This window comes from Capsella rubella, unplaced genomic scaffold, assembly GCF_000375325.1.
Source record: "Capsella rubella cultivar Monte Gargano unplaced genomic scaffold, Caprub1_0 scaffold_7, whole genome shotgun sequence".
Taxonomy (NCBI): Eukaryota; Viridiplantae; Streptophyta; class Magnoliopsida; order Brassicales; family Brassicaceae; genus Capsella; species Capsella rubella.
Window position 1 is genome coordinate 8544098 of NW_006238917.1, and position 27051 is coordinate 8571148.

General features: G+C 36.0%; 7 protein-coding genes across 12 annotated transcripts; 2 read left to right on the forward strand and 5 right to left on the reverse strand.

Annotated features, from left to right (window-relative positions):
• Window positions 1-2095: 2095 nt before the first annotated feature.
• LOC17880884 (protein LIGHT-DEPENDENT SHORT HYPOCOTYLS 9) lies at window positions 2096-3009 on the reverse strand. The gene has a single exon (XM_006286084.2). The coding sequence runs from the start codon at window positions 2781-2783 to the stop codon at window positions 2208-2210; it is 576 nt and encodes a 191-aa protein (XP_006286146.1). The 5' UTR covers window positions 2784-3009; the 3' UTR covers window positions 2096-2207.
• A 3227-nt stretch (window positions 3010-6236) lies between these two features.
• On the forward strand, window positions 6237-14204 carry LOC17877588 (scar-like domain-containing protein WAVE 5). Of its 2 annotated transcripts, none has more exons than XM_023779526.1 (7): window positions 6237-6531; window positions 7165-7328; window positions 7567-7690; window positions 7785-7917; window positions 8045-8112; window positions 8191-13737; window positions 14115-14204. In XM_023779526.1, exons 1-7 carry the CDS (start codon window positions 6371-6373, stop codon window positions 14140-14142), a joined length of 6225 nt encoding a protein of 2074 aa, XP_023635294.1. In that variant the 5' UTR covers window positions 6237-6370; the 3' UTR covers window positions 14143-14204. The 2 variants fall into 2 exon arrangements, with proteins under 2 accessions (XP_023635294.1, XP_023635293.1); XM_023779525.1 differs by lacking the exon at window positions 14115-14204 and adding an exon at window positions 13853-14059.
• Window positions 14151-14988, reverse strand: LOC17877634 (pollen-specific protein-like At4g18596). Its single transcript, XM_006284879.2, has 2 exons — window positions 14609-14988; window positions 14151-14512 (listed from the first exon to the last, which is right to left on the reverse strand). Exons 1-2 carry the CDS (start codon window positions 14778-14780, stop codon window positions 14166-14168), a joined length of 519 nt encoding a protein of 172 aa, XP_006284941.1. The 5' UTR covers window positions 14781-14988; the 3' UTR covers window positions 14151-14165.
• Window positions 14989-15075: 87 nt separating this feature from the next.
• On the reverse strand, window positions 15076-16525 carry LOC17880421 (probable inactive dual specificity protein phosphatase-like At4g18593). Of its 2 annotated transcripts, none has more exons than XM_006284651.2 (3): window positions 16405-16525; window positions 15598-15846; window positions 15076-15494 (listed from the first exon to the last, which is right to left on the reverse strand). In XM_006284651.2, exons 2-3 carry the CDS (start codon window positions 15833-15835, stop codon window positions 15298-15300), a joined length of 435 nt encoding a protein of 144 aa, XP_006284713.1. In that variant the 5' UTR covers window positions 15836-15846; window positions 16405-16525; the 3' UTR covers window positions 15076-15297. The 2 variants fall into 2 exon arrangements, with proteins under 2 accessions (XP_006284713.1, XP_006284712.1); XM_006284650.2 differs by having other exon boundaries at window positions 16208-16522.
• A 288-nt stretch (window positions 16526-16813) lies between these two features.
• Window positions 16814-17831, reverse strand: LOC17880309 (replication protein A 14 kDa subunit B). The gene is made up of 3 exons (XM_006282413.2): window positions 17730-17831; window positions 17252-17511; window positions 16814-17133 (listed from the first exon to the last, which is right to left on the reverse strand). Exons 2-3 carry the CDS (start codon window positions 17505-17507, stop codon window positions 17069-17071), a joined length of 321 nt encoding a protein of 106 aa, XP_006282475.2. The 5' UTR covers window positions 17508-17511; window positions 17730-17831; the 3' UTR covers window positions 16814-17068.
• Window positions 17832-18027: 196 nt separating this feature from the next.
• Window positions 18028-19324, forward strand: LOC17877385. Of its 4 annotated transcripts, none has more exons than XM_006285346.2 (5): window positions 18028-18161; window positions 18465-18534; window positions 18644-18790; window positions 18917-19005; window positions 19083-19324. In XM_006285346.2, exons 2-5 carry the CDS (start codon window positions 18468-18470, stop codon window positions 19170-19172), a joined length of 393 nt encoding a protein of 130 aa, XP_006285408.1. In that variant the 5' UTR covers window positions 18028-18161; window positions 18465-18467; the 3' UTR covers window positions 19173-19324. The 4 variants fall into 4 exon arrangements, with proteins under 4 accessions (XP_006285408.1, XP_023634590.1, XP_023634588.1 ...); XM_023778822.1 differs by having other exon boundaries at window positions 18028-18156; XM_023778820.1 differs by having other exon boundaries at window positions 18029-18161; window positions 18448-18534.
• On the reverse strand, window positions 19313-22817 carry LOC17880300 (protein CHUP1, chloroplastic). The gene is made up of 6 exons (XM_006284852.2): window positions 21413-22817; window positions 21099-21230; window positions 20834-21015; window positions 20627-20738; window positions 19694-19831; window positions 19313-19604 (listed from the first exon to the last, which is right to left on the reverse strand). The coding sequence occupies exons 1-6, from the start codon at window positions 22658-22660 to the stop codon at window positions 19473-19475; spliced, it is 1944 nt and encodes a 647-aa protein (XP_006284914.1). The 5' UTR covers window positions 22661-22817; the 3' UTR covers window positions 19313-19472.
• Window positions 22818-27051: the final 4234 nt, after the last annotated feature.

Sequence of the window (27051 nt, forward strand, 5' to 3'; positions counted from 1 at the left end):
AAACACATACCGTGGCTCTGTTGCCTACTAAAGAGAAGGCCCAATGTGGCCAATTAAGCCCAGACTTCGATGATTGCATTGTCCACAGGCCACAACATCCTTTTACAAACTTGAGTCAATTCCATGTTGTTTATTTTATAATCTACAGTACTTGTGAAAATTTATTACAATATTTACACAGTTGCTAACTTGAACAATTTCTAAAACATGAGTTATCATAATCCAGTAACACAAGATTTTCGCCTAGATGGCGGTAAACTATATTTGGATTTATGTATTAAAAATATATAATGATTGTTTTTTTTTCTTTTTTTTATATATATAATTCATATTCTTCTTCTCTTAGAAACCATGATTTTCATGACATTGTTTAGAAACCATCAGATGAGGCACATATTCTATATCATTCTCGAGAGAACATATAGAGACATGATCACGATTCAACGTCCAAATTTTCATATAAAGCGTCTTGGAGTGAATACATTTGTATCACTAGCTTTACCGATATATTTGTTTATGGTTTGGCTCGTGATCAAAAACATATTCGCAGTTTTGGTATCTCTCAAACTTTTTTTCTCTATATTACGTAAGCTAGCAAGATTAAAAAACCAGTAGGCAATTTTTCTTCACCTGACTTCGCATATGTCGGGTAGCAGAGGTTGCCTTCATGGAGCAAGTATCACTCTTAAATGGTATGATACGGTGAGCCACTTCTCCTCTCATACCTTTCCTATCCTAGAGAGTAGAGGCTACTTAAATTTACGTTTGATACGATTGTTTTTTCAAGCTCAAATTATATTATGTGTGGAGGGTCGTAAGTAGAAGGATACTTTTAGGGTCGCAAAGTTGGAGTATCCTTGTATGTATATTGAAGGCGACACAACAATATATCACCCTCCTAACCATATTATACCAGCATCATTGACAAATCATTTCACAACCGTATCAACTTTTTTTGTTACTAATTAAGAAGAAAAAAAGTTCGGCAGTAATGGAAGTTGCTGTGAATGGAGTTCACTACCTTGTGTTGATATAAAAAAAAAGGCCTGCAATCAATTTTTATCTATCCGATGGTCCAATATACATAAAAGGATACTTCAACTTTTCATGAATTAACGCTATTTTCCACTTCAACATTTCATGAATTAACACTAGTTTCCACTACCTTGCGTTTTGTAAGTAACCAATATCCAAAACCATGTATAACAGTTTACAAAGAAACATGGCACTATATATATGGAATCTTATAAAACTAGCTTATCCTTAAAATCATGACTCCATGGCTCCATGCCATTATTATTAAATATATACTGTGGTCTATGGATCCTATATATGGTTAATTATATTTATAGCTAGCTACAAAAACATATATACATTAACTAAAGTTCGTACACATAGCTACTCCGGGATCTAGGGTTTCTGAATACACTTTCTACTGACTCGATCGTTTTAACTTCTTAATACTGGGATTATGGAATATGGAGACTTATTATTAGGATCTTTATCTGTCTACTCCTAACAACTGATCAATATATATAGTGCTGGTTCGATCCTAAGTTCGATCGGTTTGGTACATGCATTGATCCTCATTTGGCAATGCTGGGTGTCTGGTTCAACTAGTTTTCTCTTCATTATTTATAGAATTGGGGTAGACCTTGTAATATAGGTATATAACTACAAATTGTATACGTATGCACACATACGTAAAAGCAATACTTAATTATATACATGTAATACAAGAAAACATTATTTACCTACTTGTGAATTCCAACATGTGTACCAGTGTATGTTGATACATCATGATGCATGCAACGTACATAGATGTTATGTCATTTACATTAACAGTTAGCACACACCCTAATAGCAAAATAAAACAAACAGAAAACAACATTTTAAAGATTATTATCCCTTAATCTTAGGTGATTTTGGGTACCAAATTAGTATATCAATAGGACTAACAAACATTTTAAAGTATTCTTCCTCTACACACACGCATTAGGGATAAATATTCATAGAAAATCAGGAAACTGTTGTGTAATCATCAATCACTATATTATTAATCCGATATTTTAAGTTTTGTGGTCTAGATATCCAGAGAGAAAATTTTCAATAATAAAAAAAGATCTTACGAAACTTTAAATTTAAAATATAAAAGAGAATTTAAATTGATTACCTATATTGGAAATTGTTTTAATATGATATAATTATCAAGTAGACGACTGATTAAGAACCGAAGAGTTTGCAACATCCTTCTTGATAGCAACGACGTCGTTTTTAATCTTTCTCCTCTTCTTCTTCCTGTATGGAATCCCACGAGCCTTGGCTTGAGATTCTCTCACTTCCCTCAGGTGAACCCGGATCGACCCGTTTGCAAACGGGTTAGTATCAGGTGACCCGCCACCGTGTTCCTCGTAAGCAGCTCTCAACCTTCCGATCAAAGCATCTAGGCTTCCCCAAGCTTGTTTGAGAGGACACGTACATGGTCCTGGTGGATCGGGCTGTCCGAAGAAGACACAAGCTTGTTGATGTACTTTGGTCTTACCAAACTGATCTAAGTACCTTAGGAAACTTAGCACGTGGGTGTAGTCGAACTGAGACATCATCAACGGTGGATTCTGCGATTTTAGGTATTGGATGAACGTGTTCCAATCGCGGCGTTTCTGCGATTCGTAGCGGCTTAGCGGTTGCTGCGGTTGAGGAGGAAGCGGTTGCTTGTGGTGGTTGGAAGATGAAGATGGATGATCCGGTGGATCTTTCGTCGGTGTGTGATTGTCCGAAGACATTATTAGGGGAATATTTCTGATTTTTTTTTTTTTTTGTATGTTGTTGTTTGGTATTATATTTTTGGTTTGTGAGCAAATTGAAGAAGGTTTAAAAGCGACAATAAAGTAAGGGGAAATAAAGAGAGATACTGAGAAATAATGGAACGACGATAGAAATTATTCACGAAAAAATGATTACTACGTATATATTTAGGTTACTATTATAAGTTACAAATGTAAATTCTTATCATTTCATGCGAATATCAAAATCTTTGTTATATAGTTTGTAAACTAGGCTTATATGATATATCTTTTACCATTTTTAAAACTAGTGTTTAGTTTTCCACGTACGCACGTAACATAATTAAAATCAGACATATCACTAATTGAGTTAACTCATTTCTTATTTATTCTTGTAACTAAATAGGTTATATGTAATAGCTAAATAAATGATAACTATTAACTATATGCAAATATCATGCAAATCTCTATAAATTATTGAATAGTGATCTTGATTCCATCTATTTACAACAAAACAAAATTTAAAATATCCATTCGTCGTTATAAAACGATAAATTTTTATAAAAAAAATGATTCTGATTATCTTACTAATTATTTAGATGATGTGAAAGCTCTATTATTTTTACTTACAGACAACAAATATTTATATATCCGAATGGCCAATGTATATAGAGTTTGACAATAGAAAGAAGATCTATTCAAGGAGATTTTATCCTATTTCATATATTGGATTTATATATCATGTTTGTATTTTGTTAATGTTGTTATGTTCACACGTTACTTTCTTAAACTTTTTTTGTCATCATCCAAGGAAAAAAATAGTTTCTCAACGTACACACAAACAATTCAAATATCGACTTTGTAATAATATACGTTACAAATTAGTACAGATTATTATTATAAAGAGCAAAAAAGAGAGAATATATTTCAATGGATGGGACCTCTGTGAGATGGTGCTCTTGTTCCTTTATAAAATTTTATTCTAAAATATGAAAATTTGTTATTTTATTTGGTTTGTTAATTATTTGTTTTGGTCACTGATGTGGCTATTTTAATCTACACACTGTTATGATATACTCTTCTTTTTAAAATGCCCTGAGAAATATTAGTTTAAGCTATCCATTGTACGACTAGCAAACCAAATCAATCATTATAAGTTTTAATAATGGTTTTATTAATTTATTTCTCCAACTTGCTTAATTTAGTGGCTATTGTTGAATTATGTAGCCTATTATACCTATAACTTTATACATAAGAAATTTATAATCACATAATTACAATAATAACGTTGATGAATGATGATGACCGTCATCATCTTTTCCTACTCGTAGCAATAGCCATTAACAATAGATTAGTGAGTATTACACCTACTATTTTTTTTTTTCTTACAACGTTATTCCAATTTGTGATGATTTATATAAAAGTACTTTTCATATACATACGTGAAATATAAAGAAATAGTGACACCATAATTCATATATAAGCAGAACGTAGTTTGTATATATACATGGAATATATTGACACTATATAATAACATATCTCCAATTACTATAGAATGAGTGATTGCTTAAGCATAAATATGTTTGAAAGTGGACGACGCATAATATATTGGTTTCCATTACCTTACATATGAATCTAATATTAAAAAGGAGAAAATAATCCACGCTCTTCTCCTTTTAGAGTTTAGATATTGCTTTACAATCCTTAAGGTAGAATTCAATGTCACTATATTACATGAATACGTACGTGTGAATATATATGATTGATATATATATACAAAACTTATTCATTAGAAAATTAACTACAAATGTGTTGCTGACAAAAAAAGAGAAGAAGAAAACCCTACTATAATATGGTAGTATATGTAAACTGTGGCTTCTCATGGTCATGGACAAGAAGTAGTACTAGTAGTTCAAACGAATAAGTTGGAAGACAGAAATACCTAAAAAGCATGAAACTTATAAAAATGACATAAAAGAGAAGACATAATAATTAAAGACAAGCATATAATTTAAGATACACAGATTTTAGTACCCTTTGTCGGGAATAAAAATATAACCAGCCGGTGAAATTAAAATCAAGATTCCGGTGACCGGAGAAATTACAGAAATCAGACGAGGTAAACCCTAAGTAAAAAAAAAAAGCATAATGTAGACAAGATTTTGTAAGAGAAGATCTTGTGTGGGGTAATATATCTTTCGATATACTTTTGTGTCCAAAACATCAATAGAGAAATCCACTCGATACCAAAAACAAAAAATTACAAAGAAAAAAAAGAGAATAAATTTAAAAAATTCACGTGGACTTGGGTCCATCTGTTTTTTTCACCTGGGATCATATCTTAGTATGGTATTATTTCGATAAAATCGTAATGTGTGTGTGTTTTATGGTTGCCCTTAAACGAGAATTATTGCCTTCTCTTTTTTATATGTTGAGAAAAGTTACAAGAATGTCTTTAGATTGTATTTTTTATATTTTTGTAGTTTTTCCTTTAGTTTTGATACGAAATGATGAAATGATGGCGTAAGTCGTGACTAATAATCAATCATCTTTCTTCTTTTAAGTTAATGGAAAGAAAAACCATTGAAATGAATATGTTATTCCATTGCTACCTTTATTTGTTCCATAATCCGTTTAATATATAAATATATATATATATATATATATTTATACCAACTAGAATACCCAAAGTATGTAAAGATTTTGGAATCACTAATACCAACTAGAATACCCAAAATATGTTATAGCAGAAGACCATAGTTCTAGTCTTTCTATTTGCAATCGCTTTTTATCTTCCGCAACAAATTCTAAAAACGATCAAAATCTGATCGTTTCTTCTATCCTTCTATTACAATGTTTTGGTTAGATAGATACACCGAAATCAATTTAAAATTTATGCTTCCGTTTTTTAGATATTTTTTACCATAAAACATCTCCAAAGTTATAATCCTACAATTACAATGTAAGTTTAAACTAGTTTCATTTTTAATGACAAAATTTACTTTTTTTTGCAAAAAGAAAGAAAGAAAGAAATACTTAACCACTATATATGAATATTTAAATGACAAGAATATCCATTATATAAAAGGAAGATTAAATCACTCATTGGTTAATATTTTTCTAAATTAATTTGTTATTTTAATATTAAATTTGTAAAAACACTATAGGTAAGAAACAAAAAAAAAGAAGTTGTTTTAGCTTCTTTGTAAATTGTAAAATGCCCAGTAATGTAACTATAAACCCAATAAAGGCCCATATACATGTTGGTAACTTAGGCCCATATAGTTCGGAGAAAAAAGATTTCGGACGTGAGAGGTTTAAGAAAAGAAGAAAGTGACAAAAAATTATCTGGAAAAGCTGAAAATCAAATGTACACACAAATGAGCATAAAGAATCAAACTTTAAGCTTCGTCTAATTATGATTCATCTCAGAAGCTTTAATTAGGGGCAGGTTTCAAACTACAGTATTAATAAAGAAGAAGAGTCAAATTGATTTAATCGGTGGTCACAGGACTCACAGCTTTTATTTTATTTATTATTAAGCTCTCAGTTTCATTTTCTGCGTGAGAGAGAGAGAGAGAGAGACAATGCCGTTGGTGAGGTTCAAGATACGGAACGAGCTAAGCTTAGGTGGCCCTGAGCTGAATCGCAGCGCCGCCGTGGAAAATGAGGAACCCAAGGCGATTCTCGGCGCTGTTGAAGTTGCTGGACTCATCGGCATACTTCGTCAGTTAGGCGATCTCGCCGAGTAAGTTTCTCGTTTTTTTTTTCCCACTGTTGCATACAAGAATAAGATTTTTTGAATTCGGATGTTTTTAGCTGATTTCGTAGGTTTCGAAGCTGTTTCTTGTGATTAGGATTAGTATTAGCTCATCAATTTTATCTTTAGCTCGATTGTACTAAGGGTTTCAGTAACGTTTCTATATTTTGATTTGCGTCAGGTGGGTTTAGGGCTTTTTTGCAATAGTTTTGATTTAAAGCTCAGTTCCTGGAGCTAGTAACTATTTAATTGACTCTGAGTTAAGTAAAGTGTTGATTACTGAATGTCATGGTGGTACCTCAACATAGTTAACTGGAGTGTAGGACCATTTGCTTTAATACTAGCAGTTGAAATGAAGTAAAGATTGCTAATTTGTGTAAACGTCTAATCTATAGTTATTAGTTGATGAGAAATTGAAGTTTCGTAATGGGAACCAGGAATTACGAGTCATTTTGGTTGTTGTCTACACAAGGAGATTAGTGAAGTGACACAGTTCGTTTTCCAAGAAGATTTTAACTCTCCCGTCATCAAAATCCTTTTTTTAAAATGAAACATAATTTGCTCAAAGCAAATGTTAACTGATAGAGAGTTCTTTAACCAGGTGGCATTTCTTACATGTAGATTTTCCGCAGAAGTATTTAATGGCATACAAGAAGAAGTGACTGTTACAGCGTCAAGGTGTCAGAAATTGACAGGCCGTGTTAGGCGGATAGAGTCAGCGCTGTCACCTCTTGAAAAGGCTGTGTTGTCACAGACAAGCCACATACATTTTGCATATACCGCAGGTATGGCTTCACACCTCTCATCTATAGGCCTCTGGTCTTATTTTTGAGTTTCTGTTTTGAAGGTTCTTTATGCCTTTATTTTTTTGGTTTTGTTACACACTTGCTGTCTTATCCTGCACTTCACTTGTGTAGAGGGATGGAAGATTTATGATCATATTACCTCCAAAATTGCATGACATATTTTTGTGATCTTTTGTACAGAAAATATCTTAGTTTTTCATTTTTGTTTCTGCTGTAGGCTCTGAGTGGCATCCTCGTATAAGGAATGGACATAGTCATTTTGTGCAGAGTGATTTGCCACTGTGTGTTATGGAAAGTTATGAACAATGCAGAGATCCTCCTCCTTTGCATCTGCTTGATAGGTAAGGGACAAGCTTTTAGTTCAGTCCTAATATGTATAGAAAATAATGCATTAAATCTTTATTCTGAAGTGACTAATTTTCTTCCTTCTTGCAGATTTTCTATAGGTGGTCCTGGATCGTGTCTGAGAAAATACTCTGACCCAACATTCTTTAGAAAAAAATTAGGCAACCCCAATAAAGCAGACGATATCAAGGTCCAGAGAGATCAAGCTCACCGCAAGCGAAAGGTTTGTAATTATCTTAGTGGATTTATGTTATGCTGGCTGAACCATTCTAAGAGTGGTTCCTTATTGTTGTGCTTTTTTGGCGGAATAAATAATTTTATATCTGATTTGTGCTTCGCTAAAATGACAGAAAAAAAGATTACCACAAAGAAACATTTGCAGATCAAATGCAGTATCTACATCGGATGAAACTAATGGGTGGGTGATTTGAAAAATACAAACGTATAGTATAGTAGATCTTGACTATTACATTTGCTGACCTGAGTTTTTCTACAGGCCTCATCTCAGTTCTCTTACTGATGACAGACAGACAACATCTCAGAGTACGTCCACAGTTGACATGCCACGTAGCTCTAATATGCAGGAATTATCTGATATCATGGACCAATCTCATCTGCAAGGACAGTTAGATGTGCAAGAACAAAGTGAAGCACAAGTACAATCAGATTTTCAAGAGTCATCAAAAGCTCGTGATTCTATTACTGGTTCAGGATATATTGAGTATGTCATCAATCAAAGTCCTGTTAATAAGCCTGAAGTGAAGCTAGTAGAGGGTTATCTGTCTGGGTCCTTACAACCTGCTGATAGAATAGGTTCAGCTGTTCCTGAAGGGTGCACAGGTGTTGTAGATGATAATATCCTATATAGCCCCTCAGAAGACCTACATGGGCCTTGTGTCTCTGTTTCTCGTGAAAAGAAAAAAGAAAAACTTGAACCTATGGAAAAGAAAAGCAGCAAAGTTGAAGAAGTGTCTGAGATGCATGAGTCAAAATTTGGTCCAGAAACACCAGACAGGGGTAGGCAAAATCAAAAGGACTTTGATAGGACGCATATTTTGTTTGATGAGGTAGATATTGTGCAAGAAAACGAGAGTAAGAACCAGGCCAACAATATTGATGGAACACTAGTACTTGAGAGCGAAGGAGAAGATAAGAGTGAACAAGGAAGTGAAGTAGATGAGTTTGTGGATGCTCGTAATACAATTGATTCGGAATCAGAGAGTGATCTTGATGGAGTACCAAAACCGAAACTAGAGCATTATTTTGGGGATGTTAGTACATATTGTTCGGAAGATGCTAACAGTGACAACAATGATGGATCAGAAGATACACCATATGAACAAATGGCACATGCTCCACGCCATGAAAACCCTCTAGATGAATCTTGTTCAGGTTCCTGCCTTCCTAATGATGCAAATGGTTCCTTTTGCCTTTCAGATCCAGTGTGTGGGAAAATTCTGTCTTATGATGAGACTTTTCAAAAGCCATGGGAATTTTTTGCAGAGTGCCCTTCATTATTGGCTGAAGAAGCTTTTCCGAATATAGCAGTTTTGCGAGAAGAACCTGTTGCTGCACATCCCATTTTGGCAGGAGACTCTACTCAGGAAAATATCTCATCTGAATATCCGACATCCTCATGTCTGTCACTGAAAGATGCTATTCCTACTGAAAAGATATTGCCAGAAGAACATTTGGCCAACCATCCATCTCTCGCAGAAGCTATTCCCCATGAAAAGACCGCACCAGGAGAGTCTGTTGCCAAATTTCCGTCTTTTGCAGAAAGGATGGAGCTTTCGAGTGAGGATTGGCCGAGGGCAGTTCGAGATGTACCGGAAATCCTGCCCCAAGAAAAAATATTGCCTAGAAAATCTCTTCCCAGCACTCTGTCTGTGGCAGAATCTGTGTATGACAATATGACCCCGTCAGGAGAACCTGACACAGCTCGTCCATCTTTTTCCGAAGCTATCCAAGAAAATAATTCAAAAAATCTGTCTGTGCCAGAGGCTGATTCACAAGAGAAAATCTCACTTGAAGAAGCTGTTGGGATCTATCCGTGTTTGGTAAAATCTGTTCCAGATGAAAGGTTATTGACAGAAGAAATAGAAGAACCTGCCACCACATGTCAGTCTTTGACAAAAGCTATGCCTATAGAAAAAAATTTCCCAGAACAACTTTTGGAAGAGCATCATTATTTGTTAGAACTGCCTAAAGAAAAGATCTTGCAAGAAACATTTGTTGGTTCTACACATCCATCATGTGCTAAAGCTGGTCCAGACGCAAATCTATCATCTGAAGTTCTTACTTCCACATATTTGTCTGTGGCCGAAGCTATTCCACAAGAGCAGATGCCACTTGAAGAATTTGTTGGCGTAAATCCGTATTTGGCAGAAGCTAATCCTGATGAAAGGTTCTCGCCAGAAGAACCTGTTACCACTCATCTGTCTTTGACAAAATCCGTGGTCATTGAAAAGGTCTTGGCAGAAGAGCTTTTGGAAACATATCCTGGAGAACTACCTAAAGAAAATATTTTGCACGAGGAAACTGATGATGCCACAGATCCATCGGAAGCTGTTAGTGATGAAGAAATCTTATCAGAAGTTTCTAATTCCACAAATGTGTCACTGGAAGAATCTCTTCCAGAAGAGCAACTCTCAGTTGAAGAATTTGTTGGCATAAATCCGTTTTTGGCAAAAGCTATTCCTGATGAAACTTTTTTGCCAGAAGAGAATGTCCCCACATGTCTCTCTTTGACAAAAGCGGCAGCAATTGAAGGAGTCTTGCCAGAAAAATCTTTGGAAACATATCCTTCCTTGGTAGAATTGTCTAAAGCGAAGATGTCGCATGAGGAAACTAATGATGTCACACGTCTGTCTGAAGCTATTTATGATGAAGAAATCTCATCAGAAGTTTCTGAGTCCACAAATTTGTCACTAGAAGAAGCTCTTCCGCAAGAGAAAATCTCACTTGAAGAAGTTGGGGGCATAAATCCGTGTTTGGCAGAAGCTATTCCTGATGAAAGGTTATTGCCAGAAGAACCCGGCATCCCATATCTCTCTTTGACAAACGATGCGGCAATTAAAGGAATCTTGCCAGAAAAACCTTTGGAAACGTATCTTGCACTGGCAGAATTGCCTGAAGAAAAGGTTTTGCATGAAGAAGCTGATGATGCCACACATCCATCTCTTTTTGAAGCTGTTAGTAATGAACAAATCTTACCAGAACTTCTTGATTCCACAAATTTGCTTGTGGCAGAAGCTGAACTACAAGAGCAAATCCCAGTTGAAGAATATGTTGGGATAGATCCATGTTTCACAGAAGCTATTCCAGATAAGAGGCCAGAGGGACCAGTCATCACATGTATGTCTATTGAAGAAGGCTTGCCAGAAGAACCGTTAGAAGCGTATGCTTCTTTGGAACAATTGCCTAAATATAAGATCTCACAAGAAACAATTGATGATACCAAACATCCATCTTGTGCCAAAACTGAAAGTGATGAAAACATCGCACCAGAAGTTCTTGATTTAACAAATTTGTCTGTGGCAGAAGCTATTCCTCATATGCAAATCTCACTTGAAGAATCTAGTGGCATAGTTCCGTTTTCGGCAGTAGATGTTCCTGATGAAAGGATTTCGCCTGAAGAACCTATCACCACATGTCTGCCTTTGGCAAAAGCCATGCCTATTGAGACAATCATTCCTGAAAAATCTTCGGAAATATATCCTTCTTCGGAAGAATCGTATGAAGAAAAGATCTTGCAAGATGAAGAACCTGATGATGCCACACATCCATCTTTTTCTGAAACTGTTGGTGATAAAAAGAATTCGCCACTAGAAATGCATGGTTCCACATATCCGTCTTTGGAAGAATCTGTTCATCTCGAGAAAACCTCACATGAAGAACTTCTTAGCACAAATTCGTTTTTGGCAGTAGCTGTTCCTGATGAAAGGATTTTGCCAGAAGAACCTGTTACCACATGTGTGCCTTTGACAAAAGCCACGCCTGTTGAAACAATCTTTCCAGAAGAATCTTTGGAAGTGTATCCTTCTTTGGTTGAATCGCAGGAAGAAAAGATTTGGCAAGAAGAAGAACTTGATGATGCCACACATCCATCATTTTCTGAAGCTGTTGGTGATGAAAAGATCTCGTCACTAGAAGTTCCTGATTCCACATATCCATCTTTAGAAGAATCTGTTCCGCATGAGAAAATTTCACAGGAAGAACTTGGTAGCACAAATCCTTTTTTGGAATTAGCTGTTCCCAAAGAAAGAAGTTTCCCAGACAAACCTGGCGTCACATATCAGTCGTTGGCAGAAGCTGCTTCTAAGGAAAATAACTTGCCAGAAAAACCCTTGCCTGCATATTCGTCTTTGGCAGAAGCTGTACCTGATGAAAAGATATCTCTGGAAGAACCTGATGCAGAAGCTGTTTTTGATGAAAATATCTCAGGCTTTGAAGCTCCAGGTTCTATGATAGTAACTGGTCCACACAACAAAGTCTTCCCTGATGATTTTGCCGTGGATAATTCCTTGGCTGAAGCTGGTTTTCATGAAAAGATCCCAGACTCAGAAGCTCCTGTCTCCATAACAGAGACTGGTCCACACGACAAAACCTTCCCTAAAGAACATTTTCCTGACGACGATATTCTGCCAAAAGAACCTGCTGCTACATATCTGGCTTTGGCGGAAGGTATTCCTGACCAGAAGGTATTTTTGGACGATGCCGCACTTCTATTATTTGCAGAAGCTATTTTTGATCAAAAGTTCTCACCAGAAGTCCCGGATTCCACATATCCTTCTTTGAAAGAACCTGAAATGCATGCTGCGCCACCATCTTTGGTAACCGATCTTCCTGCTAAAAATATTTCGGTGAAAGAAGGTGCAGCGTATGGTGAACCCTACTCAGCATCTGATGTCTCTATGAATCAGAAGAGTGGTTTCTTGGAATCAGAATCTGCTGATAGAACAATTCCCTTTAGTGGTAGTACATTCATGATTTCTTTAGATACCCGGGAATCTCTTTCAAATGGTACAAATGTTGAACCAGTAAGTATATGGAGCAATGGGGGACTCCTTGGACTTGCACCATTGAAACCTCCAGTTTTTGCTGAGCCTAATTCTGCAAGCGAACATTTACAGAATGAGATCAACAAAGCTAGTGTTCTTTCTACAAGGAAGCAGGAATCATCGAGCCTATCTATTGAAAATACTGAGAAGAGCTCACTTCCGATAGTTGTTTCAGATCCTACATCTCAACAACACAGTAACATGCTGAGTCCCTCTCACCTACAGAGCACTGGAACATCATTCAGAGTCTTTGGCTTAAGTCATAGACTATTCATGGCTGGGTTTCGTGGAAACTCTTCCTCAACTTGCAAATTTGAATCCGTACCTAGTAGTAGCTATGATACCAATGTAGCAGCTACCAGAGACAAGTCTCAACAAACTCTTGGTGACTCGAGCTTTGAGGAGCAATTGGATTATGAATCATCTCTCTTTGGCTCGCCTACTTCATCACCTTTGGTTGAACATATGAAAATATCATTCAACCCAAAAGACGCCTCTCCTGTTCCCAAATTGAAACTGAGAATCCCAAGCCAAACTCAGTACAATGGGCAAAATGCGGATATGTTCCCTTCGTTTCAGTTGGTTCCAGAGGCTAGCAACTCTGATGACGACGACAACAGCGATACCTTTTGCCAGTCATCTCCTTGTGTTTCAGACAATTGTTTGTCGGATTCTGAGCTGTGGGAATCTGATGAAAGCCCTAGAAAAACTGTATCAAGCTTGGAGCAAGTTGGAGAAAGAAATAGGCATGGCGATATGGGTTCTTTCTCTGGTTCGTTTCTTGATCTTCCATGTTACGATGCCGTAGATCATCAGTCCACATCTTCAAGACTGGACCAAGAACAAGTACCAGAATACAAACCATCTGTCTCAGAGATCATCCGTGACTGGCCACCGAACCAACCAAAAAGCAGTCCCAGTATTGAAGCAAACGATGACGCAAACACAGTACTGAAGAAAACGCAAGATCAATCTCCCGGGTACTTATAGCAAAACTCACTCAGTCTTTTGTTCTCTTAATCATTTGCGTTAGTTGTAGACTCTTAGATCATTAGCCTCATGAGACTAAAGAACAAATCCTTCACTGTTAATTAGGCTATTAGCTACAGATGACGGTGGTGAAAGATAAATCGGTGATACTGTCATGATGAACATAAAATCACAGGAATCTAATAATGATTCTTATTGGTTATTGTACATTCCTTTGTCATTTCAACTTTCTTGTTCATGTAAAAAACAAACACTATTTATAAATCAGAAATTTAAATTTGACGCTCCTAAAAAAGATGATAAATTATTTAATTACCGCATTTTCTTTTTGTATTTTATCGAATTACATTTTTTTTTCTGGTTATAGTGAAAACAAACAATACATCATTACATGACGATCTTGAAGTCGACATCATATTTAGAAGGTAACGTCAGGGACGATTCCGAGCTCCTTGAATGCAGCGGGACATTCAGCTGATGGGGTCTTAACCATGAAACCGAGAGGGTTAACGATACGTGTCTCGTGGGAGACGATTCCATCATTCGCGGTCAGGCTGATCTTAGCGGCGTTATGTAGGTAAGCCTCTTTGCTAACGTCACTGCAATCACTGTCTGGTGATTCGAGGAGGACGAGCTCGCAAACTTCCTCCTCGTGGTCACCGGCCACTTCCATTTTGTAGCTTCCTGACTTGTCTGTTACGGCTTCTTCCGTCAAGGTCACGGTTCCGTTTACTCTGCTCCTGCACTCTAGCTTCACTTTCGCTCCTAAAGAACACAATGTAGAAATTAGAATAACCATAATTGCATACTAACAATATAAGCAATGTGTAGTTTGTGTAAATAGACGTATGAAAATGTTACCTTCAAGGAATTTGCTGAGACGGGTAACGAATTGGACACGGCAAGTGTCACAATAAACCGATCCCTGAATTTGGAAACGGTCAAAGTCATCGGCATCAGCGATGGCCACGCCCGCGAGAGAGGAGAGGCACACCGCGGAGACAAAGAAGAAGAAGATGGCTTTGGACGCCATTTGTTTGAAAATGTTGAAAGATTCTGGTCTTTTTTGATACCTCTTCTCCTTTGTAATCGTTTTCTTTCTTGAGATGTTAGAGAAGAGGACAACTAATTCACAAGAGCCACGAAGTTCGGTTTTATACAAAAACAGATACAAGAAAACATTTGTTATTTTTAGCTAATTATAAATTAGTGAGTTTGTTAGTTCTTTTAATTATAGCCTCTAGTTTCCAATTGCGTAAACCTTCTTCCCCCTATTTTTCTCTCTGTCTCCTAAAATTAGAATGGCAAATTACACAAGAACATAACTGTTTTGACTTTAAAGAACACTTTAACATTAAGCAAATAAACTCTGTTGGAATTATAACCAAATGAACCCATTAGAGTATTCAATTACAACAAGACTTAATTTGATCTTATCTTCTGTTATCCAAGAGTTTATATCTTCTCATTTCATCAAGTTCCATATTCAGCTTCATACTCTTCTATTCGGCTTTTATTAAGCTGGAAAGCCGGATTAACATCTTCTCTTTTCAACCACTTTCCGTGTTTAGGTTTGGGTTTGGAAGGTTAGGCTCGGATTTACACTCGTCTATTCGGCTTTTATTAAGCTGGAAAGCCGGATTAACCCACGCGCCGCAGCTACATTGCATCCCAGACCAGTTGAAATAACCTAACCGACCATTACATCCCAGACAGAGAAGCTTCTCTTCCACTAATCCATCATGTACTGTAACAATCAAATAGTGTTAAGATCATTTACTCATTAGAAAGAACTGCAAAGACTCTTGTTGACATACAGTAGATAAATCAATATAGAGAAAGGTTCTCACTTGTCTGCATCCATTTCATAGGCTCGACAAAGATCGAGGAGCATTGCACTTGTTCGGGGTTCCCACTTCTCTTTTTCCAAGCAAAGCATTCTTCACCTTTACCCGGTTCATGCGGGACAATGTTTTCCTCAACAGCTACTATCCTTCGGCATTTCTTACATCTGTAAATGACTTGAGGCTTCGAGACAGACTCCTGCACAGAAGAACTGGTCTCTGCCTCCATTTGCAATTCTGTCATAACTTCAAAAACTAAAGAAAGAGAATACTCAGACTAAGTTTCAATCTGATTATATCCAAATGGTCAAATGGTTCAGGATCAATGTAAAGATCAACAGCTAGATCTCGCTTTCACAGTTATATTCACAGTGAACGCAATAGTAATACAAAAAGACGAAAAATCTCCAAGTTGTTGTTAAAATAAGTATTAAAGTTCTGATTTTGAAGCCACCCACAAGTCCAAACTTGTATTATCACAGAGCAAAACTAATAATCTACAAACAAAATGATCCTATGTAAATGGTTTAAACTTCAGAATTCTCAAATCCATAACAAAGTTCTCAACTTCACAATAACAATTGATTTGATTTCCTCTAACACATGAGTCACTAACCTTACACGGCTACACCGATTAACCAAGAAATAGCGCGTATGACATTCAATTGCAAGAGTAATGATTTACTCGAATCAGCGGCGAAGAAGAACAGTACCAACCAAACAAAAGCTCAAACCAGTCAAAACCCTAAAGAGAAATCTAAAACCCTCCACTGAAACACACACAAAATACAAAAGCAACCAAAGCAAAATCACCTTTGCCAAGGCTGATTTCTTCTTCTTCGTCACAAAATCTCTTCGGTTTAGGTTTTAAGGTTTGTGAACTGTGTATGATTCTTCCATGATGGTTAATCTCGCAATAGTCCGGTTTAACAAAACCAGTCTCCAATGATGTCGTGTAGAAAAACTTGGATGGGCCACACCTATGGGCTTCTGTAGATAGAGAGGTACAAAGAGGAAGAGATGAAATACATTTTCTTGCAACGTTTTACAAAATACAATTACTGATCTCCTCGGATTCCTTAACATTTCTTCGAATTTGTCTGTGTAATTTTGTTGTTAACAACTGTGTTTATTTGTTAGTTTGGATGTATTGTTTCTCTTTTTTAGGCCACTTACAATCTAAAGTGATGTACTCAAAAGAAAAGCAAATAGAACCAAAACGTTACATAAGAAACATATGATTCTCTTCTTTTTTTTAACTCAATGAAACATATGATTCATAGTTAAGATTAACTAAAATAGTTTCTCTTAAATTCTGAAAGCTATGATCAGAAATCAAAGACCATAATAACAATTGATCAACCGTGAAACTAAGATGAAACAGAAGAGCTTCAACACTAAATATCAAATGCTAGATATATCAACAATATCTCCAACTTGATAATACCTTCGATCCCACGTCCAGTTTCCCTGTAATTTAGATGAACATGTGTCTAAACTCACCATTTGCAAGCTTACATAGTTCATTGTAGTTCTGTGCATCTGCAAGCAAACCAGATCCAACTCAAGACACAAGGATTTTGCAAATCATATACAGGAAGAGACCAATCAAACTCAATCATAGCTTTAAAGGGAAGGACTTTTGCTAAGATTTTCATACCGAAACTATCTCCAAAGTTGGTCCAAACTTCAGCTCTTATGGTGTTGTCAGTCTCAGCAATTCCAATGACCTCAAGGTAAGTAGTCAGAGGCAGCTGAGGCGAACCTTTAACAACAATCTGTTGATCATCAGTCGACTTACCAATCACGGATCCAATGTCTGACCTCATCACTTGAATCACTGCTCTCACTTTCTGACCAATGAACCTTCTCAACAAAGCTCCATTCACAAAAACTGCAGGACTTGATGCATCCATTAATCTATAAAAACCACAAAATTGTTTAGTCTCTTTCTCATTTTGAACCTCAGATACAAAAACATACGTAATCAAATTCTAAGTCTTTCTCCAAAAATCTTGAATCGATCTGGTAGTGTCGATCCCTAATTAGAATTATATAGTCATATCCTAATTTCAAAGAGAAGAACAAAGCTATCAAACAAATCGAGCAGATACATTTAGAGCTAAATATTAGTATACCCGGAAAACGAATTGAGAGACGCCGGAGACAATTTCCGGTGAGTTTCGGCGGGAAGATAAACCCTAATTCTTCTGGATTTGTGAATGAGAAGGAGAAGATGGAGTGGGATAGGGAGAGTTCGAGAAATAAGAGTGTTAACCGAACCGGTTTCGAGAAAATTGAACCGCTCGATTTTTGGTTTAGTTAGTGACACGTCAGCAACTAAAATAAATGAAAAAAAAACCTTGTTTAAGGGAACAAAATAAAAAAGTAATAAATAAAATAAAAACCCTATTTATATCCTTAATGATACCACAGAGCAACGCTAATCAGAAGCTTCGCCACCGCTAATCTCTTTGTTCTTCCTCTGACTGACTACGTTTTGATAAATTCATCGACGATCCCAATTTCTTGGTCTCCCGATTTAGCAGTTTCATCTTAATCCTCGTAAGGTAAATCATATAACCATTTGTTTTTAATTCCTTTGAAGTATGGTTGCAGAAACTAGGGTTTACTTTCTGTTTTTTTGCTTGCGGAGTAGTTTTCCTGTAAAATTCTTCTTCAAACGATCTGAATCTCTTGTTATCAGAATGTTTTTGTTGATTGGGTATACAAAGATGATATTTTTAGGGTTCGTTCATAAAATTTCCTATTTTTTGAAGGTTTAGGCTGATCTCTTTGGTTCTTATAAAAGTTCTCTTACAATTGCTTCACCTGAATTGATGATGAATCTAACAGGTACCTTTCTGAATTAGGACATGGCAAAGTTGGCACCAGTTTTTGCTGATTCTCTAATGGATTCTTGGAAGAGTAAAGCCTGTAACAGTAAGTTCGCTTGTCACGGTTTGGTCTTTTCAACAATTTGATTTTTCTTATTGGCAATTTTGTGTTATGATTGATTTTTTGTTTTGTTTTGTTTTGTTTTGTTATACAGGAGTTCCCTTACCATATTTGATTCGACCTCGTAGAGTTCTGCCTCCTATAGATTGTTTTGCCTTCTACAACGAATACGCATCTGAGGATGAGTGTGATGAAACTGACTCTCCAATGGAAGGTGTTGAAACCTCCACTTTGGACAAAGGTAATTTAGCTTTTTCTTCTTTGAATGGAGAGTGTTATCTGAAACTAGTAATTACTCCCTTGTTAATCTCCATTCGACTGATCTATCTGTACTGTCTTTGATGGTTTCTTACATATGCATCATCAGGTCATTCAGATGACGAATATGTAATGGTGGACACAATTGTTGAAGCTTTACCCAATCCTAAAATAGAGAAAGCAGAAGCAATTCAAATGGTGTGTATTCTAGTTTCTCAGGACTCTTATCTCTTTTAATTTCTTTTTCCTAACTAATACGTCCTTTTTGTTTTCAGATGGAACTCTCTAAAGATGCAGTTAATGATGATGGGTCTGAATCCGAAGATGCTGGATACAGCAGTGATGAATGGGTGGTGGTTAAGTAATTAGAATCAAAATTTGCAGGGTTTGAGTTCTGAGTTTTAGTACAATGGGATTAGTTTACTTTCTGTCTCTCTGAGAGATGTTTCTTATCCTCGACATTTATTTGTGAAGCTTTTTATTAGCAGTACATATGATAAGATGGTTTTCGATTGAATATGATCTGTTTTATCCTCTTTCTCAGCAAGAAAAGAACATATATTCACAAGAGTTATGTTTTTAAAGAAAAGAAAAAAAACAAATTAAATAGAGGATATGACAACAGACAAGTGAGGTAAAAGGTATACGAAGCTAAGGTTGCTTCTTCAACAAGGGGTAGATCGAAAACAAAGTTTATGTTGATGTGTTTGGCTTTGACACTGAACATGACATGATCTCGCTTTATCCCTTAGCTCTTGAAACGCCCTCATTGTCTCTGCATCAAATCCTCCAGCAAACTGAACAAATAACAGGTTTTTAAGAGTTTGTACAAAGTTACAAAACAAGATATTGTAACAAAAACCAAATCGATGATCAATAACTTTACCTGATGAACACGGAATGCGAATCTAACACCTTGAACAATAAGCTCTTCCTCTTCAGGACCACCACCTCCAGTGGCTTCGAGCTCTGCTGATACTCTCTTCATATACTTCATCGCTAGTTTCACGGATGCCAGTTTAATCTGAAATCACAATCATAACAGCAATACACACTTAATACTAAACTTTTATCAACTTATTTTATCAAACTACACTCAAGACTCAACATTAAAAACTTAAAAAGGAGTGAGAATGAAGGCATCCAAAGTCATTAAAGAATCTGATTCCAATCTCTATTGATTTGTCTATTTGTTACTATTATAATGACATGCATTTGTTTTTTATAACTTGTGTGCATATGTATTATATAAACTAATGAATCCCGAAGCAAAATACGAAGGAAACAAACAGGAAGATACCAATAGAGAAAATCTCGAAAAATCACAGGCGTGCACATAGGAAAAACCCCACCAAAAAAAACATTAAAGTAAAACAACACTGTATCCAACAAGTTTACTTTTGCTGAAAATAATTTGTATCTATCTGAATTTGTCATCTAGTACATAATAGTTCCACTTCACAACCATTGTAAGCAAAGCAACTACAATAATAGAGTGAAGAAGACAGTGTCAAAACTCAAAACAACAATTTTTAACAATTGCCCTACCCTCTCAAACTATTGACTTTTATCAGAAATTGGGGACCATTTGAGAATTGTTGTTCTTGTGATCACCCAATATGTTTTCTATATCTTATCATCCAATCAAAATGCAATAATTGCACCAAAAAATAGGAAGTATTGATCATCATGACCATTCAAGCAGAAGCAATATTAGTATAATACAACTAGAAACACAGAAGAAGGATCACTAATGTAAATCTCGAGATAATTTATGAATGTGAAAGATTTAAATCTCGAGATTAGTAATGTTGCTGACCTGGCTAGTAATGCCGGTTTCAAGCATCCAGTCAACCGGAATCTGGAAACTTTTGAACTTTGTCGCCGCCGATTCTTTCATCCTCGACAAACTATAAACACCATGCTCTAACCTTTAAACAATTCACAAAAGTTCTTGATTAGTCATCTTAAAATCAAATGATACTCAAGTTCAAAAATGAGTCAAAGATTGGATTTTTATTAGTACTTTTCAAACAAAGCTTGCATTTTTTTAAGAGCAGAGCCTGATGATTGACGAGGATCTTCTCGGAAACGAGAAGCTTCTGATATGAGCTTCTTCAGATCGAAATAACAAAACGCTGCTTCACGTAACGCATCTGCTTTTTGCTCCGGCCATTCGAAGTGTTTCAACACTGCTCTCTCATCAACCTTTGAAAAGAAACATCAAAATGTTTCAATATTCCAAATCACAGTAGCAAACCCGGAAACTTTGGAAACTTCCATTTTCATACCAAGTAAGAGAGTTCGTCGTCGAGCCATTTGACGAAGGGGACAACGTCTTGAATATCTGAAAACGCAGCGTTTTCGACTTCTTTGATCAAGAACCTTATGAAATCTCCTTGCGTCTCCACATCGGTTTTTATCTGCAATGTTCGGTTTAAGTTAAAACCGAAACCGGTTTATGAATTTTTTAAATTTTTTTGAAAGTTTACTCGGAAAAGGACGAGGAAAAAGTGGAAAACGACCAGTCAATTCTCACTGACGCAACAGAGTCAGAGAAAACTAAACCGGAATGTACTGAACCGGTTCAAGAGGGTTTACTTACCGCGAGGAGATAAACCGATCGGTTTTCTATTTCTCCGATCATGTCTCTGGCATTGGAACTTGCGAGTATTGCCTCTGCGGCGGGGTTACCACCGCCGGTTGAATCTCTTCTCGAGTTTGTCGAGTCTCTTCGCATCAACGAGTGGTAAAACTCCACGACTTCCGGAACTCTTCTCACTTTTGCCGACGCAATGCCTAAACTCTTCGGCGGCGGCGGTGGAGGAGGCGGAGGGAGAGCTTTAGAAACAGACGGAGGTGGTGGTGGTGGTGGTGGAGGTTGTTGAAGAAGCGGTGGCGGAGGCGGAGGAGGAGGCGGAATCGATTTCTGCGGCGGCGGATCTACTCTGTTCTCCGTGCAATCACCTAATGAAAATGAGCGTTTCGGCGGTGGTTTAGGGACTCTCGGAATCCTAGATCTGACGGTTGAGAGTGACGACGACTCAGTGAGTTCGTCCGAGTTACAACTCCGAGAATAATTCTCGATTTCGTCTTTCCTGTAAATGTCGCCGTCGGCGTCACCGCATGAAGAAACGCTTTTGTGGTTCTCTTGGTGCTGAATCGGGTCGGGTATGTTCTTCAACGACCCGACCCGTTTTAAACTTCTGATTAGATTAGACTTCGCCGACACATCCATTAAACCCTGAAACCTCTGCGAATTCGAGAGACCGTGGTCGTCACTCTCCGACGCAACAAGTTTCCGAAGCTCAACCATCTCCGCCTCCATTTCCTTCTCTCTCCTCTCACTCTCTCTCCTCATTTCCTCGCTCCGGTCAAACTCTCGCCGTAATGCCTCGTTCTCCTCCGCTAACCTCGCCGTCTCTTTCCTCAACTCCTCGACTTCGCCGTTCTTCTCGGCGATCTGCGATTCGAGCAGCGGAATAACGGAAACGGATTCTCGGAGAAGCTTAAGCTCGAGGACCTCTGTTTTCAACAGAGCTTCTCTCTCACGAAGCTCCTCGACCTGACGACGGAGCTCAGAGACGACGCCGTTATGTGAAGAAGCAGCTGCAGCGGCGTGGACTTGAGCGGAAGCGCGTGGGAAGTAAACGCCGAAAGAGCGAGTGAAACCCGGTTTACCAGGATTAGTAGACGGTTTAGTAGCAGAACCGGAAGAAGGCGGTTTAAGAGAGGGAGGAGGAGGTGGAGGAGGAAGAGGTAAAGGAAGAGGAGAAGTGATGTCTTTAGTTTTCTTGGTCGAAGGTGATTTGTGAAAACCCATTGTTACACGAACCTTACCACCAGCCACCATTGATGATGATGATGATGATAAGAGAGAGCTTCAATTTCAAAAATGGTTACTTGAGAAGAAAGGAGTGATTTGCATGGAAAATTAAAAGCATGTCGTTGTCCGTGCAGTTTCTTGAGAGAGAGAGAGTGATAGTGATGATTCAAAGTTTGGGCCTTTGGATTATGAAGAAGAAGATGAGAGACTTTGTAATAAGGATTGAATAAATAAAATTATAAAATAAAGTTTTTATACGCATTTTTATAATAAATTTGGTTTCTTACCTTTTTCGACCGTTGGAAGAATCTAATCTAATAAAATAATCTGAAATTGAAACTATGCTTTAGTAGAGAGAGTGCACATCTAACGAGGAACGTTCTTCTGTTCATCTTAAATTTCAAATTTTAAAACCAAAGTAAAAGAACACAAACAACACTTTTAAGACTTTGGTCCTCGTATCCTTTACCTTTGTCTTTGATAATTTCAGTTGTGTTCGGTAATACTGAGAATGGTAGTACTATACAGTATATAGATCAGAATGATGAGATTACCCAAATATGGTATTAACTTGTTTCCAATAAAGTTAGTACTAAACTCGTTTTTAAAGAACTTATGGTAATAACAGTTATGATCAATACCTCTGAAATAGTAACAAACAGAAACAATGAAACGGTACTCGAGTTAAGGACGATTAGATTTGATAATGGTAATTTAAACTACATTAGTGTGCCTTTAATTTAATGCTAGTTAAGCTCTGATTTAAAATCTCATCAGTCTCACATATTTAATTTTACACGGTAAAAAGTACCACTCTTTCGGTATCCACAAATATCAATTGTTTTATGATGTGATTTTTGATGTGATTTTCAAACTAATGAATTCATAATTTACTTAGATAAGTCATTATCATCTTAAAATGTACTCGTAGTTTAAATAACGTGTTTGATGTATATATATCACTGAGGTTAAGTGGTGTTGTTTTACATAAATTTGACTCATTTACGTACGTACGTGTTGATGCCTGCATGCTTATGTGTTAGTGTGAATAATATTTTAAAAAAAACAAAGATAGTAATTAATCTAAAAAAATGTTCTCCACTAGAAATCAATGTGATTCCATAGATTATATAACATAAGGAATTTATGTTTCATAAGACCAAAATTCAAAAACAATTTAATTGTTATTTATCATGGTTGTTGACTTGTACTACTTTAAATAATTGTATTACAGAATGTAGAAAAACAAATATAAGTTAAGATATAAAGCTTGATCATATAGGTGGAGTAGAACCGTAGAACAACAATATGGAAGAAGAAGAGCTGCTTTGATGCTGACTTTTTCCCGCATTACTTTCTCATCACATATCACATATTTGCTTTTGTCCTTCTTTATGTAAATTGATCAAACACAAAATTATACATTTATTAATTTAATTTGCGAACGTTAGTATAAAAAAATAGCTAGTATATACCTCTTATTAGTATTGGTATAATATAGTATAGAATAATTCGATGGAATAAAATGACGATATTGTGAAAATCTATTGGACCGTTTAATGCAACGCACTGATCGCAAAAATAAAGATAAGAAAAAACATATTGATCGCAATAATTAGTAAAATATTCTAAGTTAAGTAAATTTATTAAATGTTTGATTGGTGTTTTGTTTTTGTTTTTGCCAATACTAAATGTATTAGAGAGTTGAAATTTTTATAGTTTTGTTCAACTCAATAACTTTTCAAATTAACAAAGGATGGTGTCGTTCCCAAAAAATTTCCACAATTTTTACATAGGTCTTAAGACAAAAGTTAATCGCGGGAAGGGTTTAGTGTAACTTTGATGTCCAAATGTAGATAGACAAAAAAACAGGAAGAAGATAGGTATACTTGGTAATTGGTTGGTCTTTTTGAGAATGATTAGATTGATTTAATTGCGAAAAGCTTAGCTAACTATTGAAAGGGAAAGGTAGGAAATTAAATGTGAGCAGCGTCGAAGAAGGGGAAAGAACAGAGAATTGAAAAGAATGTCACATTACCTAGTGGGGGGGATGGCAAATATACGTATCCATGTGTCTATATTTTTTCTAATTAATATAACCCTAATAATAAAATATTTTTAAGGTGGTCCTTTTACACTCCAAAAAAAATCAACATCTTGTCTCTTCTATACTTTGCTATAACTTACAAATTTATACATATTAACACATGTGCACACTATATACCTAACTATATCTTATACATTACACACCATGTTCTAAATTTCTGATTATGATCTCTGGTGCAATGTTTTTGTTGTAAACTTGATTATATCCTTCCTTGTTATATGTGTTTTAGATTGGATCAGAAGACGAAAATTCTGATTAATTATAACTTTTGGTAGTCTCTTCACATTAAGTAAGGTTTCATTTATAGTTTTGAAGTTGGTGATGCTGACTTTGTGGAGTAACAAACAATGTAATTAGACATACTAAGATCGGATTGTTCCTATTTTGAGAATTGCATCTTTGTTTCTCGAAAGTGGGCTCTATTGAATTGTTGGTTTATGTCATGGAAATTTGTTGTATTGTATGTGTGAATTTATGAAAAGGATTTGTGTTGGGGACTCTTAGCCATATTCGAGGTGTTAAAGGGAGCTTTCTCTTCCCACATGCATTTGTTTATGCTTCTAAAGTAGCAAGCAAAATAAAAAATAAAAATGGTATCCATATCTATCTCTACTCCATCATTCATTAATGTACCAACCCTAGTAATCTAATATCCAATCTTTATACATATATACATTTCTAAATCAGCATTAGCTAGGGCGTATAACTTATAACGTTTTTTTAAATAAACCAAAGAGTGGTATTAAGTAACACGGCATTTTAGAATGGTGAAAACTGAAAAGATTATGTTGTGGGTCTAGTTAGTAGATATAGGTTTGCACCCCCCACCATCAAGGATCACCAATGTATAGATTCTTGACAATTGTTAAAGTTTCAAGTGGTAAAATATCTCTAAGTTTTATTTTTATACGAATTTTGGAAATTAGTTATAGAAACTACCACGATTAGAAAAAATACTTTAAAACTTTTTGAAGTGATCAAATATCATACAAAAGGAAAAAAAAATCCATTTTAACTGATCATATTATATGCTATGCTATTCATAAGAGTAGTTTATGACTTTGTGTATGTGTCCAAATACAGGTGCCGTCACACAGAAAAAGGTATCCAATTACAGGTTGTATTTCTGTTCCATTTTACAAATCTGAGTAGGAGGAAGGTTTACTTCAATTTGGAAGTGGTTTACATATTCACAATTTGGTTGGTTATCACAAACGCGACTATTACAAAATTGGACCACAACATGATAGGATGATTTTCCAAACCACGAACTATCATATGTAGAAAAAGGAAACAAGAGACGACATAATCAAAGCTGGCTTTCGACATATCACCTCAACACATCACTGAGAAAACTATTTTAGAATAGGATTATATGACTTTGTTTACCAAAAACTAAGTAACTTTGAAGAACTATTGCGCAGATCGTATGAAGTTTTTCTATAAATCATACACATCGTCCTTGGCAAATGATTTTCTCGCCCTATGGTTCAAAAGGTGTTTTCTCTTAGTTTCACCAACTTCACACATTGTAAGTATACTAGTCTTAAAAGATGCAAAAAGTTGCACCTAAATTATATCATATATTAGTCAACAATTTACTTAAAACATATTTTTTATTAGTAGCTAATGTATTTACCAAATGTTTAAATTTAGTTTAGTTGGTTGATTAAAAAATAATCAATGGATTATTGGAAAATCTACAGGTTTAGCCCTGTTAAACCCATGAGTCTATTAAGGCTAATCTAAAAAAAAACTCATTCATTGAAATGGATCCATCCTGACCCGTTAATAAACTAGGCATCTGTGAGGGTATCACACAATCTTTGTGTTCGTTCATCTACGATTATACACGTGTGTATGTACTGTTCGATTTTGTGGAGACAGTATTGGCAATGGTCCTCGTGAAACCCATGCATTGGACTCTGGACCATTTTCACCAAAACGTTCATACTTCAACATTGTACACACCAATTATTAGTTTATTACGTACTGTACATAATTGGCTTTTCTGCAGCTGTACAATCGTATTATAGTATGAATATGTACCATCCATGTCAAATAAACAATCAAAATTTTCACCGAATATTGCTGATGGTCGAGCTTTTTCAATCACATGAAAACAAAACCTTTAAGCTTTGTGTGAGAGAGACGTAAACAAAAAAACTAATACTAGATGAGAAACTATGCCCTATATATGGACGAAAAAGTGAAAGCTTCAAGCCCATTTTGTAAAAGGCCTATCTTTATAGCTTAGTATCAACATAACATGCATAACGAATTCTATTTTATTGTATGCACTGGTCCGTAG